Below are 18,824 nucleotides of genomic sequence, written 5' to 3'. Positions count from 1 at the left end.
GGTTATGGCATGTTAAAATATACGATTTGGAATTAATTTGACGAATATGAACCTATTTTTCATTAGCTATAACTCTGCTTCTACTAGATACAGTGACCTAATATATACACCAAGTTTTTCACTTTTTTACGTGCTATATTTGTGATAAGAATTTTTTTCCACCAAATACTTACTTTTTGAGTTATTTGCGAAAAACCGTTTGAAAACGTAGTTATTTTGTAGAAAAATTAACATATTCACTCGCAAATAACTCGAAAGGTATTAACTTGGTGAAAAAACTTTATAGAACAAAAGTTGCTTAGAATTAGGCATTTTATCTATTTCCGGACTTATATCGAACATACATTTTTCACCCCCGAAAGGGGGTGAAACTCACCCCTAGAGCAAAAGCACACATCGGCACAATATCACTTTTTTTTTACTTATTTTAGCTGTGTGTATGCCAAATTTCATGTCAAGCCAAGCAGTTCTTTAAAATTTAGAGGTTTTGCAATATTTCACCTTCAAAGAACGTACTAAATATGTATTTCAAATACAAAAATAAATTATTTTTGTTCCTCAATACAACATTTAAAAAGGGTCTCCTGAGATATAGAATTCTTACTTAACTAAATTGATGACTTCATCAACTACTATAAGGTTTAGGGTAAGGAAAGGTATATTGGTGATACAAGTAATTTGCAGTAGGAAGATCAACTCAGCCTCCGCAACATCACACCACGTTCGTATGTTTATAAGTTATGAATGTAATTTTCTTCCTGGTCCTCTTCCAATCTTAATCTTACCGGTGAGAATAAGTTTTAGGTGGGAATATCTTGATCCAGGTAAGAGGTTGCTCCAAATAATCAAATCTTTCGTTGTTTCACCGCACTTAAGGCTAAGAAATGTTATGGCTGATTAATGTATAAGCTGTGTTCTGTCATATTTTATAAGCTCATTCTCTATTCTATCTTTTCCGGGTGCCTGTCTGTTTTTCAACTTTGTCATGGCTTTTCTATCTCAGTTTTTGGTATTTTAATTAATTTGTTCAATGTTATTTCTGGAGTTTCAAGAGTAGGAGATTAGTATCCATTGAGCGGTGTACTTGCCTGAGATATTTTGTCCCTTCTTCTTTGGGAATATGTTTCGACCTGGTTCCAATACAGGAATGTATTAATATTAATATTAATAACCCAAATGTCCTTTTCATCAATAGGTACCTATGACCATTAGAATGAGCCTAAGTAGCCTATGACATTATCGAACGTTTTTTGGTAATCAATAAAGGATATAAATACATTATTTCGTTGATCGTAACATTAATTTCTGTAAAATGCTGCAAACAAAATAGTGCCTCTCTTGTGCTGAATCCTCTTTTAAAACCAAACTGCGATTTTCCACTAATCACTACGCATCTTTTTTATGTTCTTTGGTGAAAAATATGAAGAAGTGCTTCAATAACATGGTTCATGAGAGTAATAGGTCTATGATCTGCACCTTTTAGTATTTGGCTACTTAGCAGTTACAAGAATGTGGATTTAAGCAATCCATAGGAATCTGTCCACTGTCACTTCCAAGTTTTGCACAGCTCTTGGGGTTCCACTACAATTCTGTTACTATTAGTAATTGGACCGATGTTTTTTGTGTTAAACGTCCATGTTAACAAAATGTTTTTTTTTGCGAAATAAATTAATCATAGAGATCTCCTTAAGACGGTTCTGCATTCCAGTCAAACTGGAAGGAAAAGATAGGGGCTGACAAGAAGTTACTTTAAGATTATAGCCCACTTTCTCGTGAGAATTTTTATTTGAATTTGGGAATATACGTTATATGTCAAAGTCGAGGCTTAACAATGCTTTCTACGGTTAACAATACTTTCCTTACCTTTTTTAAATTCTTGCTTATCCACATTTTTATATTGCAAATTTAAAGTTGAATGTATTTTAATAGTTTTTCTTAAAGGAAAACTAAAAATATATGCTTGGTAAATATTAAAGAATATATATTTGAAATTCTTAACGGTTTTTACGTTAAGAGCAAAATTACGGGACAATGCTTTTTAAAAGCATTCATTTTTTTCGACCCCTGAGAAAACTAAGTATTTTGAACAATTTTAACGCAGAATGAAGGTTTACATTATTACCGAATGCCGAAAGTCCCTGAAAACTTCTATAATGTTTATTTTATTGTTCTGAGCATAATAATGTAAGTAGATTATAGACCTGGATCGAGCGTACCAAAAAAAAGTTGATTAATAGCAAGCTGAAAATTTGTTACTAGCTTAACGGTGTCTAGTCGGACAAACTTTGATGTATGGGTAGACTGGAACAGGTGAAGTTTTAATTGTGGAACAGGTTAAACATTTGGAATGTCAGACTACGAAAACGTTCCATGTATTTTGTCGCACAGAACTTCCAATTGATTTGTTACCATTTCATTAAACTCTCATGCAAAATCAGACTGATGTTTATCACCAACTGGGCATTTTAATGAGCGGAACACGAAGAACATATGTCAAATGACAGGAATCATGTTGGTTTAGTAATAGCAGTCTGATTTTTGCATGAGAGTTTAATGAAAGGGTAACAAATCAATTGGATGTTCTGTCCGACAAAATAAATGGGACGTTTTCGTAATCTGACGTTCCAAATTTTTAAACTGTTCCACAATTAAAACTTCCCCTGTTCCAGTGTTTCCATACATCAAAGTTTGTTCGACTAGACACCGTTAAGCTATTAACAAATTTTCAGCTTGCTATTAATCAACTTTTCTTGGTACGCGGGATCCAGGTCTATTATTCCCAGTATAATAATAATCTGATTGGACAGAATTAAACATGTGATGAAAAATCTTTAAAAATACAAGCTGAAATTTTTATTTTTGTAGATTTCTATTGGTCAGAATTTCTATGAATGAAATAAATTGCTGAAATATTTATTTTGGTAGTTTTCTGTTGGTCAGAATCTCTATGAATGAAATAATCTTAATTAATGTAAAGAGTACAGTGGAACCTCAACTCGGATTAATCGGGACCGCGGCCGATCCGGGTTATCGAAAATCCGGGTTAGCCGGAGAGTATGGTTAAAATTAATAAAATACGGTATACTTATAGATAAAGTCCGTTAATTGAAATAACATGAAATATTTATGCACAGTACACATCTAACTTACCTATAGTTGTATAGAGTATAGTATAGACAGTATAGAGTATTGTTCATTTCTAGGTAAAAAACTCTGTCAGTTTCAGTTGCGTCAATTTCGTCTGCCATCGGAACGATGTTATGTTATTTAAGAACAGTGGCTCATTCATTGTTTAAAAGACCATTGTTTAAAAAAGAATTTTTTAAATAGTCTTTTAGTCTTTTTTAAACAATGCTAAGACAGTTGGAAATAAATTTGGAATAACAGGTACCTGTTGTTTCCGATAGCCCGAGATAATAAACGTCGCTCTGCCGCCGCGGCCGTGTGCCATGAGTCATTTTTTCTATCGTATAGTTCAAATTACACAAATACCCATTAAACTGCTCGTCAAAAGTTTTGTTTTTTTTTTGTTTTGATTCTGGCCTTGGTTCAGAACCTTTAGCCACGTAATTACATATAAAATTATTATTCGTTCATAAGTACAAAATGGTCCAGTATACACTTAAAAATAAAGAATAATAAAAAATAAAGCTTACAAATAACAATGTCTACTTACTATGTTAATAAATACAACTATGCTAACTTTTTTTTCTTCAGTACGGTATATTTTTTTTTTTTCGTCAAAAGTTATGGATATAGAAAATTCTGCTGATTTTCATAGTTGATTTTTTCGCGAACAGACGGATTACGCTATTTTTTTTTATTTTAACCTTTTATTTAGTATTTACACAGTTGTGCAAAGGTTTACTCAAACTTATTTTTTGTACTTATACCGGGTGGAAGAAAAAAATATGTTTTTCTTGTGTTAAGTTTGAGACACCCTGTAGGGAGAACGAGGTACAAATGTGAGTATACATCAGAATAATATTGTAGTCTTATGTTTTGTGAACATGCTGTTGTTTGAATGTCCCTGATATCTTTAGAACCAATAAAAATAGACGGTTTTGTAATTTAACCTGTGTTTTAACCGAAACAAAAATTTGAGACACCTTGTAGGGAGAAAAAGGCACAAAGGCACAAATATTTTTTGAATATTTTATTTTTTTAATTTCTCTGATATCTTTAATAATAAAGAAACTAGACGGTATTACTCTTTAATATGTTTTTCTATGTTTCACATGTGTGATGTGACGCATGTCATCAGTTAAAACACATATTAAAGAGTAACATCGTCTAGTTTCTTTGTTATTAAAGATATCAGAGAAATTAAAAAAATAAAATATTCACAAAATATGAGACTACAACAAAATATCGAGGTATACTCACCTTTGTGTCTTTTTCTCCCTACAAGGCGTCTCAAACTTTTGTTTCGGTTAAAACACATGTTAAATTACAAAACCGTCTATTTTTTATTTCTACAGATATTAGGGACATTCAAAAAAAATGTTCACAAAACATAAGACTACAATACGATTTCGATATATGTACATATACTCCCATTTGTACCTCGTCCTCCCTACAGGGGTAGTCTCAAACTTAACATGAGAAAAACATTTCTTTTCTTCCACCCGGTATAAGTACAAAAAAAAATTAAGTAAATCCTTGCATAACCGTGTAAATACTAAAGAAAAGTCTAAAATATTAAAAAAAAATTAGCGGAATCCTTTAATCTGTTCACGAAAAAATCTACTATAAAAATTCAGCAGAATTTTCTATATCCCTAACTTTTGACGAGCAGTTTATCTCTCAAATATTATATTATGGTCGAAGCGAAGATCGGTGGGATATGCGCATTTTATCAATAAAATTCGATATTTTTAAGACATTCCAGAAGCGGCTACAGATAAAATATTTTAACATAATACATACATTTTTATTGTTGAAATGTTTGTCTGATGAAAATCGGTTTGGGTTAGCCGGACTTCCGGGTTATCGGGGGCCGACTTATCGGGGTTCCACTGTACTAAAATTTAACATGTGAACACTGTTAAAAACTGGGTTAAAAATCTAATGTTTCCTCCCTTAGCGCAACTTTTGGTTGTGATGTATTCTCCATTAATTAAGAAAAGCGTAATGAAACTCTAAAATAGGTGTGGAAGTCGTATTCTTAAACAAGAGAAAAAAGCTGGGGTGTTTCGTAAGTTTGCGTATTTGCCTCGCTTCGCCCCTATTGAATACATCACATCTTAGAGGGTAAAAACAAAAGGCTAGACTGCTCAAGTACATACTCTCTATGCCTCACAGACATGCTTATTAATATCTGAATATGTCGTTACTTTCTTGCAGCCGAATCGATACACATTCACAAGGGATATGTATATGCACGTGCTTATGTGTTGTTTTTACGGAGGAAATTTTTCATTCTCGATATTAAAAATATTGTAGGTGAAAGATAGAGATATAAAGGCTGTCCCGCCGATTTCCAAATATGTGGGTTAAAAAATATGATTTACAGGAACTTATTAAATAGGTTAATAGAAAGAAAATAAAAGACTTACAATTATTTTAATAGTACATTGGACGGCTGGTTTCAAGCAACACAATTTTCTACTCATCATCAGGTCCCCGATAAGGTTACTTAACCACTAAACGAGAAATCACAGTTGATATTCTATTTATCTATTTGAGTATAATTAAACGTTTTTCTTCGATGTAGTTGAGGATGTCTTGTTATAGTGACATTCTTCGTTTTATCTCCTCATTTCTAATGCGATTTATTCGTGTTTCTCTGCAACTTCTTCTCATGAACTCCATTTCAGTTGCTGTAATTCTGGACCTGTTTCGTTTGTTTATTAGCCAATTATCTGCTCCATAGGTCAATATACTACGTACCAAGGTGTTATGACACAGTTGATATTATACCTCATAAATTATGTAAATATTGTCAATAGGTACATTTCAATTTTATCAATATTCAACTAGGTATATTAAATGAAGAAATGAAACATTATCCAAGAGACATAGAAAAATAAAAGGATTACATAAAATACTAACTGTAGTATATTGCTTTGACGAATCCTCATAAGGATAAGGGTAAGGATGTCATGCATAAGGAGACAGAAAAAATCATACGACGACGAACTGGTTATGAAACTTCGTTTATGCTCTTTGCCTCTCCATGGTGAGGAATGGAGTTGGTTTATGTAAACGTCTTGTTTACCTTGTGCTTGTGATTTGGTACATCTTCAACCAAATCAAAAGCTCGTTATGCAACAAAAGATTCCTTCCAGAATTGTTGGGCTTTCTTTAGTGATGTGGGGAGGTTAGGTGTGACTAGATCCTCACCTAAGATAGGTATCTTTGTGCAATGAGATTGAAATCCCACAAAAAACCAATCTGCCCTGTCTTTTGTGTATTGAATTAGCAGCTCTTAAGGAGTGCGTCAAAGTCAAGAGCATTCACTTTTCAGCTCGTAGGCTGGTATTGTGGATAGTTGCTGATGAGTGAGTGCCTTCTAAGAAGAGGTTGAAAATGATCATAGTCATGAAGTTAACGACTTCATGTCTGAAATGAGTTCATATATGGGAGATTATTTAGGCGCGAACACAGGTTGAGCTTGATGTGGACTAATTGGTCGAGGTTTTCTTATAGGACAGCTGGGAGAAAAAATAGGATGAATAACACGGCAGTTTGGGTATATGGTATATCGGAGCATTTGCTGTAGGGCAGGCAAGCGATTTGTCTTGTTGTCTGCAGATAGGACCGATGGTGGTCTTTTGGGCGCATTCGGTGTTGAAATCTCAATCTTAGCAACATCTCCAGCAGTGCTTAAAACGAACAATGATCAGATTGAAAAAAGACTAAGTTTTCACTCTAATGGCATATAAAACAACATAATGCCGTTCTACATCCCACCAGAATGAAAACAATGGGAACCTTCTCTGGTTACACCTCCGAGGCTTCTACAATTTGCAAGCCATGCGGATGCTGAGACTAAGGAAGATGAGGGAACTCTACAATTTACAATTCACGTCCCATCTGCTCAGCGCGGTAAAGTTCCAACGAGAATGGTTCCCTTCATACTCCACACAGAGTAAATGTAAATCAAAAATGAATAACCATTTTCAATTTCGTTGCAAAACGAAAACACAGCCGAACCATATTCTAGTCCAATCAGAGAGTGCTGCAAGCACCCCTACCGGTTTCGAAACTTATTAGTCTCTCATCAGGAGGCACATATCCAACCAAAACAAACCCCAGCGTGCAGTACCGGATTGCAACGAACGAAATTGCATAGATGCCCTAGCGGCAACTGCTAGCAAAAAGACTAAGTTTTCACTCTAATGGCATATAAAACAACATAATGCCGTTCTACATCCCACCAGAATGAAAACGGAGCTTTCAAATTGTAGAAGCCTCGGAGGTGTAACCAGAGAAGGTTCCCATTGTTTTCATTCTGGTGGGATGTAGAACGGCATTATGTTGTTTTATATGCCATTAGAGTGAAAACTTAGTCTTTTTGCTAGCAGTTGCCGCTAGGGCATCTATGCCATTTCGTTCGTTGCAATCCGGGACTGCACGCTGGGGTTTGTTTTGGTTGGATCAGGGAGAGCAGCATATTTGCCTCCTGATGAGAGACTAATAAGTTTCGAAACCGGTAGGGGTGCTTGCAGCACTCTCTGATTGGACTAGAATATGGTTCGGCTGTGTTTTCGTTTTGCAACGAAATTGAAAATGGTTATTCATTTTTAATGATCAGATTGTTTGATTTAAGGATCACGCAATGCAATTTTTCTCCTTTAATCATGATATCCTGAATATTGACTGGAAAACCATAGTAAGACGACATTTATTAGTTTTTGACACAATTTGAAACGGATTGTAAAAACGGTTGTTTAAAGTAGACCTTTCTATACTGAGACCTAGAAAGTTTTTTTTTAAATCCTAAAATTATGCTTGTTACTTCCGAATAGACTTTAGATCTTAATCGAACCTCTTTGAGTCATGGCCTCGCTTTAGGTGATACTTATACTCTCTCTCTCTTAAGTGGCACTTAAACCAGTTTCCGAATGACTGAGAGTGCGATTTGTCTTTTCTTTCTTTTCTTTGTTTATATATTCCTGGTTCAATCTTAACCTAAGAAGCTAAGGAATGAAAAGTTTACCAGAGTTGGACTATATGCAGCTTCAAACAAGATATTGGACTATTACTTATTTTTTAAGTGCCGTCTCCACTACAGTTTTAACACTCAAGAGTGCTGTTCGAAACAGTGAAATAGAACTTCTATTGAACCACGTAGTTGAGTTTTTCAGTAAATATATCCTTCTTTTCCCTATACAGCGCTTACAGCGAATTTTTCCTTGCATAGTTAACTGTCATAGTTCAGATTTATCTTGATGCAAATAACGTTTAAAATATCCCAGATACTTTCGTTTTCTCATTTTATTTGTCCACATTATCACCATAATTATAGTCAGCAATAATTGCAATACAAATCTTGGATTTAACAAGTCAGACCAAGAAACTTAATGTAAGACAGGCATTGAGCAATAGACCCTTGAAGTTAGTTTACGATAATTCTCTCATAATAATTTAAAGATGGCACACTTATTAAAACGGCACGACAGAATCATACAAAAATAACAGTGTTAAAAACAAACAAATGAATTTTAGCAAAATGTAAAAAACTGAAAAAAACTTTGAACATTTTCATTAAAAACTAAAGGTTACGATTTTATTAAGGGTAGTCCATACATTCTTTTTACTTTTTTGCGTAAATGTAATTCTAAAATTTTAAAAATCATTTGCTTCTATATTTATCATTTTATCTGTTGTAAAAAATCATAGCAATAGCAACAGAAACGGATAAAGAATATTATTAGCTTAAATAAATTATTCACAGAAATCTACTGAATCTGCACCCACAAAAGACGAATTAGAGGGTACACAAAACTTATACGGAAACATGGGGTCTCCACAGGGATGAATTCGATTTTGTATAAAGATCAGTCTAAATTTGCTTCTCATACTGTCGTATAGGAAAAGAGTTATCTTTACGATCATTAGTGAGGTCTCCAGTATATTGTTCTGTAGAGGGTGACTATCTAGTGAAGAGCCACCCCATCGTGTCCCACTATTGTAGTAATTTTACTTCTTTACATGCAGTTCTCGGTGCCATATGGCACTAAAACTTCATGTACTTTACTTGAATTCTCACAATATTTCTCACCATCTGTTGCGGAATAGATAAAATTGTTGATTGTTCATGGAAAACAATGAGGTAATAAAATTCTTATGATAATGACTAAACATAAATAGGTACTAACCTAAAACGATCAATGTATACTTACATACAGTAGTTACAGTAGGTACGTAAAAAATATTTTTTTTTTGTTACATGATATTTTAGAACATACAGGAAACCTTTTATAAACATTTTATTCTGCTGTATGTAAGAAAATCTTTAAAATGACAAAGATCGGCCTATTATTTCTGTATAATTTACCTAATTTATAATCAGGGGCGGTTTCTCCATTGGTTCACTTGTGCATTGAACACCCAATCAAATTTCATTAAAATACATATTTTTAAAAATCTCATAAATATCATTAAAATATTTTTTCTTAAATCTCATTAATATCATAGTATCATTAAAATAAAACTTTAATCACATAATTTATTTGCGCAACACCGCTACGCTAGATGCACGTGGTAAGTGCAGAATTCAAATTGAACCCAGCCACTATACAGTAACCCTATAGAATATAGAAGAACGAGAGCTCTTAAATCCGTGAACCAGCGATTCTCCTATCTTAAAACATTGAGGATTTGTGCACTGCACACAGAGACCGGGGTGGAGCGTTTCGATTCACAGTTTGGCATTTTCTATTGTGGAAATTTATTAAATACAATATTGGTAGGTAGTTTTTTTAGGATGGAGCCTTATTCAGTGAAGTTTATAAAAGAAAATGGAAATAGTTTTGAAAATCGACTTCTTATAAAAAGAATGGACTAACTTGGCCGGAGATAAACTTGGTACAAGAATGTGCAATAAGAAACAAAAAGTTTAAACATTGTTTTAAAGTTGAACAATATAGAAAAACTTCGTGATTATGCGGGTGTGATAAACTACATTCTTTATTTTGTTTTCCATGTTTAGTGTTTTCAAAGAATAAAACTATAATTTCAGTCTCGGTCTTTGAATGCCGTTAAAATAAACGCATTTTTAAACAGTTTTGACAAAGCCATTTCAATATTCGTAAATTCTGCGTCCACCTTCACCATCGAAGAAGCGCCATCATTCAGTAGATATCATGAACATTGAAAATACTCTGGTTTGTCTTACTAAATTTGAACCCTTTTTCTTTAATAGCTTGTCTCCTACGTTCCAGCGTTTGTTCTATTGTTCTAGATCCCTTTATCAATCTCTCCCAGACCTGTCCTTATATTGGCTCATACATATCTTCACATGCTCATCGAAAAGTTCTTATTGCTCGCTCACCATCAAATCTCTCAAGCTACTCTATTATTGGCTTTCTCAAGGCCATATGAGCGTTTGTTTTTTCCTGCATTTGTCTATCTTATAATACTTTCTTGTATCCTGTTATTGATCTGTCTTGTATAAACCCAAACTACTATTCGGAGAGTTTAATTATCATTATTTTAAGCTCACTAATTTCGTTCTGTCGTGTGATCTTTAAAAAAAGTAAAACAGTGACAAATTAGGTAGCGAATAAATCTGAAAAGTAGATCAATCGGAAAGAAATAGAGATAGCATGTATCCAAATATGTCTAGGATATTATATTAGAGCGTGTGGCCAGATTTTGAGTCAGTGGCCATGATTATTCTTTCTCCCACTATAATATCAGCAAAACAAATTGACAGTTATCCAGCGAAAAATGGAAATATGACTTCTCGAAATCCTTATCAGAGATAAAATTAAAAACGAGAAAATATACCGAAAAACCAAAATATAAGAAAATATCGAACGAATTGCAAAATGAACTGCCCATGTAGCACAAATGGTAGAGGAAGAAAATAGTAAACTGGTGACCGAAAACTGAAAGATGAAGACCACCTCCAATTGATCTAAAAATGTGGCAACAAATATGATCCAAAGAATTCAATACAGGAGATAATAGCTACCTATATTTGAACGAGACCGACGAGTGGACGCAATACGCTAAATAATGATGATGACGGTGTCAAATGATTTTTTTCAGTTTGCTGAAAACAAAAGACCATAAAACATTTTTGTTCATATAAGTAATGTAATATTAAAAATACCAAGTTTCTTGTAAAAGGTATATATTAAAATACCCTAAATAAGGGTCACAATACAAAACGTTTTCGGATTAAGGAATCCATCATCAGTGTTTAAAAGCCCTAAAATTAAGTATAACCTAATTAAATGAGATAAAAGTTAAAATTGACAGAGGTTTTCAAGAACAAGAGGTCATACTTACAAAATTTGCATGCCTGAGCCACCAAAATGTATAGGGTAAAAACCCTTTAAATGTAAATAATAAAGATATTTTACATATTTATATTAAATATCTTTATTATTTACATTTAAAGGGTTTTTACCCTATACATTTTGGTGGCTCAGGCATGCAAATTTTGTAAGTAAGAAAACCTCTGTCAATTTTAACTTTTATCTCATTTAATTAGGTTATACTTAATTTTAGGGCTTTTAAACACTGATGATGGATTCCTTAATCCGAAAACGTTTTGTATTGTGACCCTTATTTAGGGTATTTTAATATATACCTTTTACAAGAAACTTGGTATTTTTGTGATTTATGGTATACAGCCAACTACAGGAAGTTTATTTTCCTCGTGGATTTTTTAATGTAATATTATTACTAAAATTTTAAAATTTGAAAAAAGTTTTTTTATATACTTAATATGTTTAACCCGATATTGTTAAGTAAAGATATAGGCCTGGATCCCGCGTAACAAAAAAAGTTGATTGATAGCAAGCTGAAAATTTGTTAATAGCTTAAAGGTGTCTAGTCGGACAAACTTTGATATATGGGAACACTGGAACAGGGAAAGTTTTAATTGTGGAACAGGTTAAAAATTTGGAACGTCAGATTACGAAAACGTCCCATATACACTGGGGTGCAAAATTAACCGGACACCTTAAAAATGGGTCATTTTTGATGTCTCGAATTTCCTAAACCTGTTGTCCGATTTAAATGATTTTTTAATATGTTATAGCCTTATTCTTTATCAATATCGCTGTAATAATATTGTGACTAAACACGTAAATCTTTATTGCATACCGGGTGTACCAATGAAACTGTGTTTTTTTCTTAAAATTCGCATCACCCTGTGGAATATTCTAGCATTTATAAAATACTCAAATTAAAACCCGACTATAGCCTTATGTTTTCTCAACAGTCTGTTTTTTATTCATTCGCTTAAGTAGGACCATAAAAAAGCTAGGAAATTTAACAACTAGCCATGTTCTTTATCAATACAGGGTGTTTCTAAATAAGTGCGACAAGCTTTAAGAGGTAATTCTACATGAAAAAATAATGACAGTTTGCTTTATAAACCTATGTCCGCAAATGCTTCATGTCTGAGATAGAGGGTGTTGAAAGTTTTCTTACAAACTGACGATTTATTTATTGCTTAAAAACCAGTTGAGATATGCGAATGAAATTTGGTGGGTGTTAAGACGTAGTTATTGTACATTTTTTGACATACAAGTAAGAATTTAATATTCACCATTGGCGCGCATACGGGTAATATAAGCCCTCATATTACCCGTATGCGCGCCAATGGTGAATATTAAATTCTTAATTGTATGTCAAAAAATGTGCAACAACTACTTCTTAAAACCTACCAAATTTCATTTGCATACCTCAACCTGTTTGTAAGAAAACTTTCAACACCCCCTATCTCGGAAACGAAGCATTTGCAGACATATCGTTGATAAAGCAAACTGTCATTATTCTTTCATGCAGAATTACCCCTTAAAGTTTGCCAATTATTATTTAAAAACACGCTGTATTGATGAAAAACATGGGCAGTTGTTAAAGTACCTAACTTTTTCATTATCCAACATAAGCGAATGAATCAAAAAACAAACTGTTGAGAAAACATGAGGCTATAGTTAGATTTTAATTTCAGTATTTTATAAATGCTAGAATATTCCACAGGGTGATGCGAACTTTGAGAAAAAAACACAGTTTGATTGACCCGGTATACAATGAAAATTTAACTGTTTAGCAACAATATACGACTACAGCGATATTTCTAAAGAATAAGGCTATAATATATTAAAAAAATCACTTAAATCGGACAACAGGTTTAGGAAATTCGAGACATCAAAAATGACCCATTTTTAAGGTGTCCGGTTAATTTTGCACCCCAGTGTATTTTGTGGGACAGAACATCCAATTGATCTGTTACCCTTTCATTAAACTCTCATGCACAAATCAGACTGCTATTACTAACCAACATGATTCCTGTCATTTCACATGTTCTTCGTGTTCTACTCATTAAAATGACCAGTTGGTGATAATCACCAGTCTGATTTTTGCATGAGAGTTTAATGAAATGGTAAGAAATCAATTGGAAGTTCTGTCCGACAAAATACATGAAACGTTCTCGTAGTCTGACGTTCCAAATTTTTAACCTGTTCCACAATTAAAACTTCCCCTGTTCCAGTGTTCCCATACATCAAAGTTTTTCCGACTAGACACCGTTAAGCTATTAATAAATTTTCAGTTTGCTATTAATCAACTTTTTTTTGTACGCGGAATCCAGGTCTATATGTATTATTATATTCGTGTATTATATTCATTAAATTTTAACTGTTTGAACTTTTTAAGTAACCCCCGTAAAACTATGTAAACAACTATTTTATTTTAGATATCATTGTCAATAAGCAATAAATTGTTGATTACTGTGTTATTAACATAACTGTTCATCTTGTTACAAATAGAAAGCTCGTACTCAAATTTTGAAATTATATCGCAAAAGCTCCTCTTGATCGAAATAAACATAAGAAAAAGAGCAACTAGCATGCGTTTGTCGCGAGCTTGAGGCCGTATGTGACGTCCTCGCTTTGTAACACACGATGCGTGGCCGAATGTCGACCGGCAGATCAACAGTTGTGTTACGACCGCAGGTGTTGGCAGTCTCAGCAGACGCCGTGGCGATGCCTCACGCTCTCTCTGTTTTCAGGTATTGACATGGGCGACTATTCTTAAAGTGGGGACGGTAATCTGGAGGGGGACCTGTACGACCAATAACGCTCCAACTTATGATGTCATCGGAGGAGGAGACAGAGTTCGGTTTGTATACAGATAAGCTCCTGAAGAAATCCAAAAGAACTAGACAGCGTGTGGACGCCGGAGAACCGCGTAATTCATACTCTTCGATCCCGAACTTTAGTTCGCGACCGGCTTTTCTCGGTAGTGGTAATAATATATACGGCGCCATTTTTACCCAACAGCAACAGTTCGGTCTCTTCGGACCGGGGTTCGCGCCCGCAAAAATGTTAAACGAGCTTTTGGGCCGACAAAAGCAAGAAAACGCGGATGGCGAAGACGTGAAATTCGACAACGTGATAAGGTGTGATAACAGTCCTCCCAGTGGAGAGCAACTTGCTCATCATATGTTGCGAGATATTCTTCAAGGTAGGAAACACGAGCTTTTAGCATTAGAACAGGACATGCGCAATGGACAAGATCACATTATAAACAACAATAACAACGAACCAAAGACAAGTCCAGAAAGAAACGATGTTGATGCATCCATGAAAGAGTGCCTATCGGAATCCGGAGTGGGTGAAAGACAACAAGTGGAACTGATGGAGGAGGCTCTAAACGGTATGGAAACAGAATCTCTTCCATCACCAAAAGTGGAACCGTCAAGTCCTGCGAAACCGGAGGACGCGAAAAAAGCACGAGTAGAAAATATTGTGACAGGTATGAGATCCAGTCCAGCACCACCTCAAGTAAACGGATGTAAAAAACGAAAATTATATCAGCCACAACAACACGACAGTAATGCAGACAGATATGTAGACGACGACGAAGAAGAAATAGAACCTATTAGGCAAAAACGCGTAGAAAAAAATATACTTAAATCTCAACTACGATCAATGCAAGAACAATTAGCTGAAATGCAACAAAAGTATATGGCTTTGTGTAATAGAGTGGAACAAGGCTCCGAAGAAAGTCAAGAAATAGAAGAAATACCAAGTGATAGTGAACAAAGTAAACGTTCAGCGCCTCCTTCTCCAGTGACGACGAGTACACCTACACCTGTTCAACAACCTACACTAGCACAAGAGGTGAGCAAAATGAAAATTAGCCCTCCAGGTCCTCCATTTCATAATGGTTTTTTACACAATCCTCATCAGCACATGAGTAATGCTGCGGCAATGTATTTAGGTGTAAGTCACAAACTTTTTATGGAACAAGAAGCTAGATTAGCCAAAGAAAGAGAAGCAAATGCCGTAAATATTGAATCACAGCAATTACAATCAACACAACACCAACATCAACAGCAGCAGCAACACCCACCCCCAAAACCCGACCATATCGCAGACCGACTGAATATGATAAGAAATTTAAATCCTAATGGCACTGATCTGGAGGGATTAGCGGATGCCCTCAAAACTGAAATAACATCATCGTTAACAAACCTTATAGACTCAATATTACACCGATTCGTCCACCAAAAAAGATGTAAACAACAAGATGCAGCGACAGCAGCAGAGCAACTGAATAAAGATCTGATGATGGCCTCGCAACTTCTGGACAGGAAATCTCCCAGGACCAAGGTAGCAGAGCGACCGCAAGCTCCTCCGCCACCACCAAATCATCAAAATCAAATGGTAAATGGCAATGCGGGTTGTCCACCTATGATGCCCGTTCATAATATTAATAATATGCAAAAACCTTCAGATCTTCATATACGACCTCCGATGTTTCAGCCTCCCAAACCACCAGGTATCAACGCACCTCTATACGGAATGAGCCATCCATTTTGTGTCAGCAAACAGCCAGAAACCCCAGAGCAAAATGAAGCACTTAGCCTCGTGGTTGCCCCAAAGAAAAAACGCCACAAAGTAACAGACACCAGGATAACGCCTAGGACGGTGAGCAGAATCTTGGGCCAAGACGGGATGGGTATGTCTCCCGCCGCTATGGAACCAAACAATTGTTCTTCTCCAAGGCCGCCCCCATATCACCAGCCGCCGCCGATGTTGCCCGTCTCCCTTCCGACGTCGGTGGCGATACCCAACCCCGGTCTCCACGAATCTCAGGTTTTCTCGCCCTACAGCCCCTTCTTCCATGGACCAAGTCATGGCCACCACATGGCAATGCAGGTATGTTTATTTTGTATATTATATAATATTAGTAACTGTTTTACAGCATCCTATTATCACAATTCGAACGCTATTGTTTTCTGTTTTGTCACGAATCTATTTCTATATTTCTTCTGTTCATGGCTATATTAATCCCTTTTGCCTAAGACGTCTTTGGTCTTCCTTTTTTCTTCTTCTTTTTCAGGTTTCCGTACCAGGAAAGTTGTTTTCTCTCTATCGTATCCGTTAATATTGTCTCTACTTTCATCACTTCTTTTATTCTATCTGTTCTTACATGATCGTGTAATGATAATCTACAGCATCTTCGTCAGAAGATTCTGCATTTTCTTACTTATTATTCAGACTTCTGAGCCATATGTAACTGTACTTCCAATCAGTGTTGTATAATATATAGTTGTTTTTTTTTTGTATTTTCTCGTATATTTTTACTTCATAGTAATGAGTTTGTCTGACTTGTGATAGCTCTTCCTCTACCTAACTTTTTGGTACCTATATCTATTTCGTCGTTTCCATCTTCAGTCAATGTAAAATGTAACTCCCAAGTATTTAGGTATATTCTTTAGTGTTTTTTATTATTTTTCCTTCTAAGTCTAGAACATCGCCTTTATTTTGTAATTTAATTAATTTAATGTTTTTATTCATGTTCAAACTCTTTCTAATCATATAAATATTTACAATATTACAAATAGTTTCTTAACGATTATATGAAACTATTTTTAGTTCATTCATTTTTCATTTATTTACACAGAATGTTCTAAAAGTAGAAATATCAATGTCCATGTTCTTTAAAATATAAACTTCATCATTAACTTTAAACAATCAGAATAGCACAAAAATTCTTATTTGACCAAATTCTATGTTATAGTCTAATTTGTGTAGAGCTTTCTTATCTCCATTAGTAATTTTTTAGACTTAATTATTTTATTTAGACCATTCATTTTGTATTAATAGGGTTAGTAAATCTACAAAGTTTAAAAAGTTTACTATTCACCTTTTTACTTTAAATTCAGAATTGTTTTTATGATCATTTAATTAGTATTTATTAGAGAAATTAATTTCATTTAATTTTTGTCATTTTTAATTAATAATTGTCTTTTTAGATTTTATTATTATTTATATTTTGACGATATACATATTGACTTAAAAGCTATCTGTGATTTGAGGATTTAAAGAATAAATTTAAAAAATATATCTAATGGCAAGATGGCAATTTGTACACAAACACAAAAGTTCACAAATCCTAAAATATGGATTAAAAGTCTCTTCTTTAGGTAAATATTTATTGTCTTACTCTGTTGTATAATTTTCTTTCGTTATTTTGCAACATCTATTTCATTTAATTATTGTAGTTCATTAGCAAATGTTTTGAGAATTGTTTATACATTATGTGTGTGTTTTGTGTTTCATTGGCACTCACTTTCACAACCAACTGGCCAGTCAATTTCATAATGATTTTTTAGACTATAACTTACCACTAACTCAGGGGAGTAATGTGTAGTGTGTGTGTTGAGTAAGTATCTTGTTACTTTGCAAACTCGACGTCATTGTCTTTGCAAAGACCCGCTAATTGTATCCGAACGTCTGCGGTCCCTCCGGTGAGTAAGGATCCCACAAGGACAGAAACTATTTTCATTCATTAATTTATAATAAATGAAAAAAAAAAACTCTGACCCTGGTGAAATTCGAACTCACGACCATTCGGACCTTTCGATGCAAAGGTAGGCGCTCTTACCACTTAGCACAGAGGGGGTTGTTTATACATTATGAATGAATGTTCTAGTTTTTTGTTAAAAGCCCATCTGAAGCTGATATGTTCACTTCTTTCTACATATTATATATTTGTAATACAATGAGTCACAGTAGTTTCAAAAATTTATTTTTTTTTGACATGTATTTGTCATGATAGGTTAAATTGGAATATTTTCTATGATGAAAGGTATAAAAAATATATTCTAGAGAACATAGACATTTATTTATTTATAGTATGACAATTCCATCACAATTATTGTAGAATCATATTTTTAATACTATAATGAGACAGGTATATTGGAATATATAAAACTTTAAATAGTTACAAACAAACACTATAAGTGATCTAATAATATTGTATTGTCTCTTCAGTTGCAAACATAAAGTTTTAGGGGCTATACTATTACCTATAAGATCTTGTGGGTGTTGGATTTTTGCAACACCAAGGAAATAATTTTACACTGGTTTTACACTTCTGAAGCTAGGAATAACTAAAGACACTTTTCACAACTAATATTTTATTACAATAACACAAACTTTTGGTATTAAAGTAATTTTTGTGTGGGATCGGACACACGCCCTACTTTCCCGTTTTTTATTATCTTATTATTCTATATAACAACACCTTGGCAACGAACTTTTTTTTTGAATATTGCGCCTTTGTGTACACTTTGAATTATAGAACATAAAAACATAGAAACATCTTTGTGAAGTGTACAC

The 18,824-nt window shown here is 34.1% G+C and overlaps 1 protein-coding gene across 4 annotated transcripts in view; it reads left to right on the top strand.

Moving 5' to 3' along the window:
- LOC114333004 (homeobox protein prospero) overlaps positions 1–18,824 on the top strand; it is a 344,648-nt gene that overhangs the window by 271,223 nt on the left and 54,601 nt on the right. For 2 of the 4 annotated variants that reach the window (XM_028282813.2, XM_028282810.2), the window contains exon 1: positions 14,138–16,355. In XM_028282813.2, the coding sequence (XP_028138614.1) occupies positions 14,280–16,355 (2,076 nt within the window). In that variant the 5' untranslated portion in view covers positions 14,138–14,279. Of the gene's footprint in view, positions 1–14,137; positions 16,356–18,824 lie in introns of those variants that run through there. The other 2 variants (XM_028282816.2, XM_028282811.2) reach the window with 2 other exon arrangements.

Source organism: Diabrotica virgifera, chromosome 4 (assembly GCF_917563875.1).
Source record: "Diabrotica virgifera virgifera chromosome 4, PGI_DIABVI_V3a".
Lineage (NCBI taxonomy): Eukaryota > Metazoa > Arthropoda > Insecta > Coleoptera > Chrysomelidae > Diabrotica > Diabrotica virgifera.
Note: the sequence above shows the minus strand (reverse complement) of the source record. Positions and strands in the feature narration are given on the sequence as shown.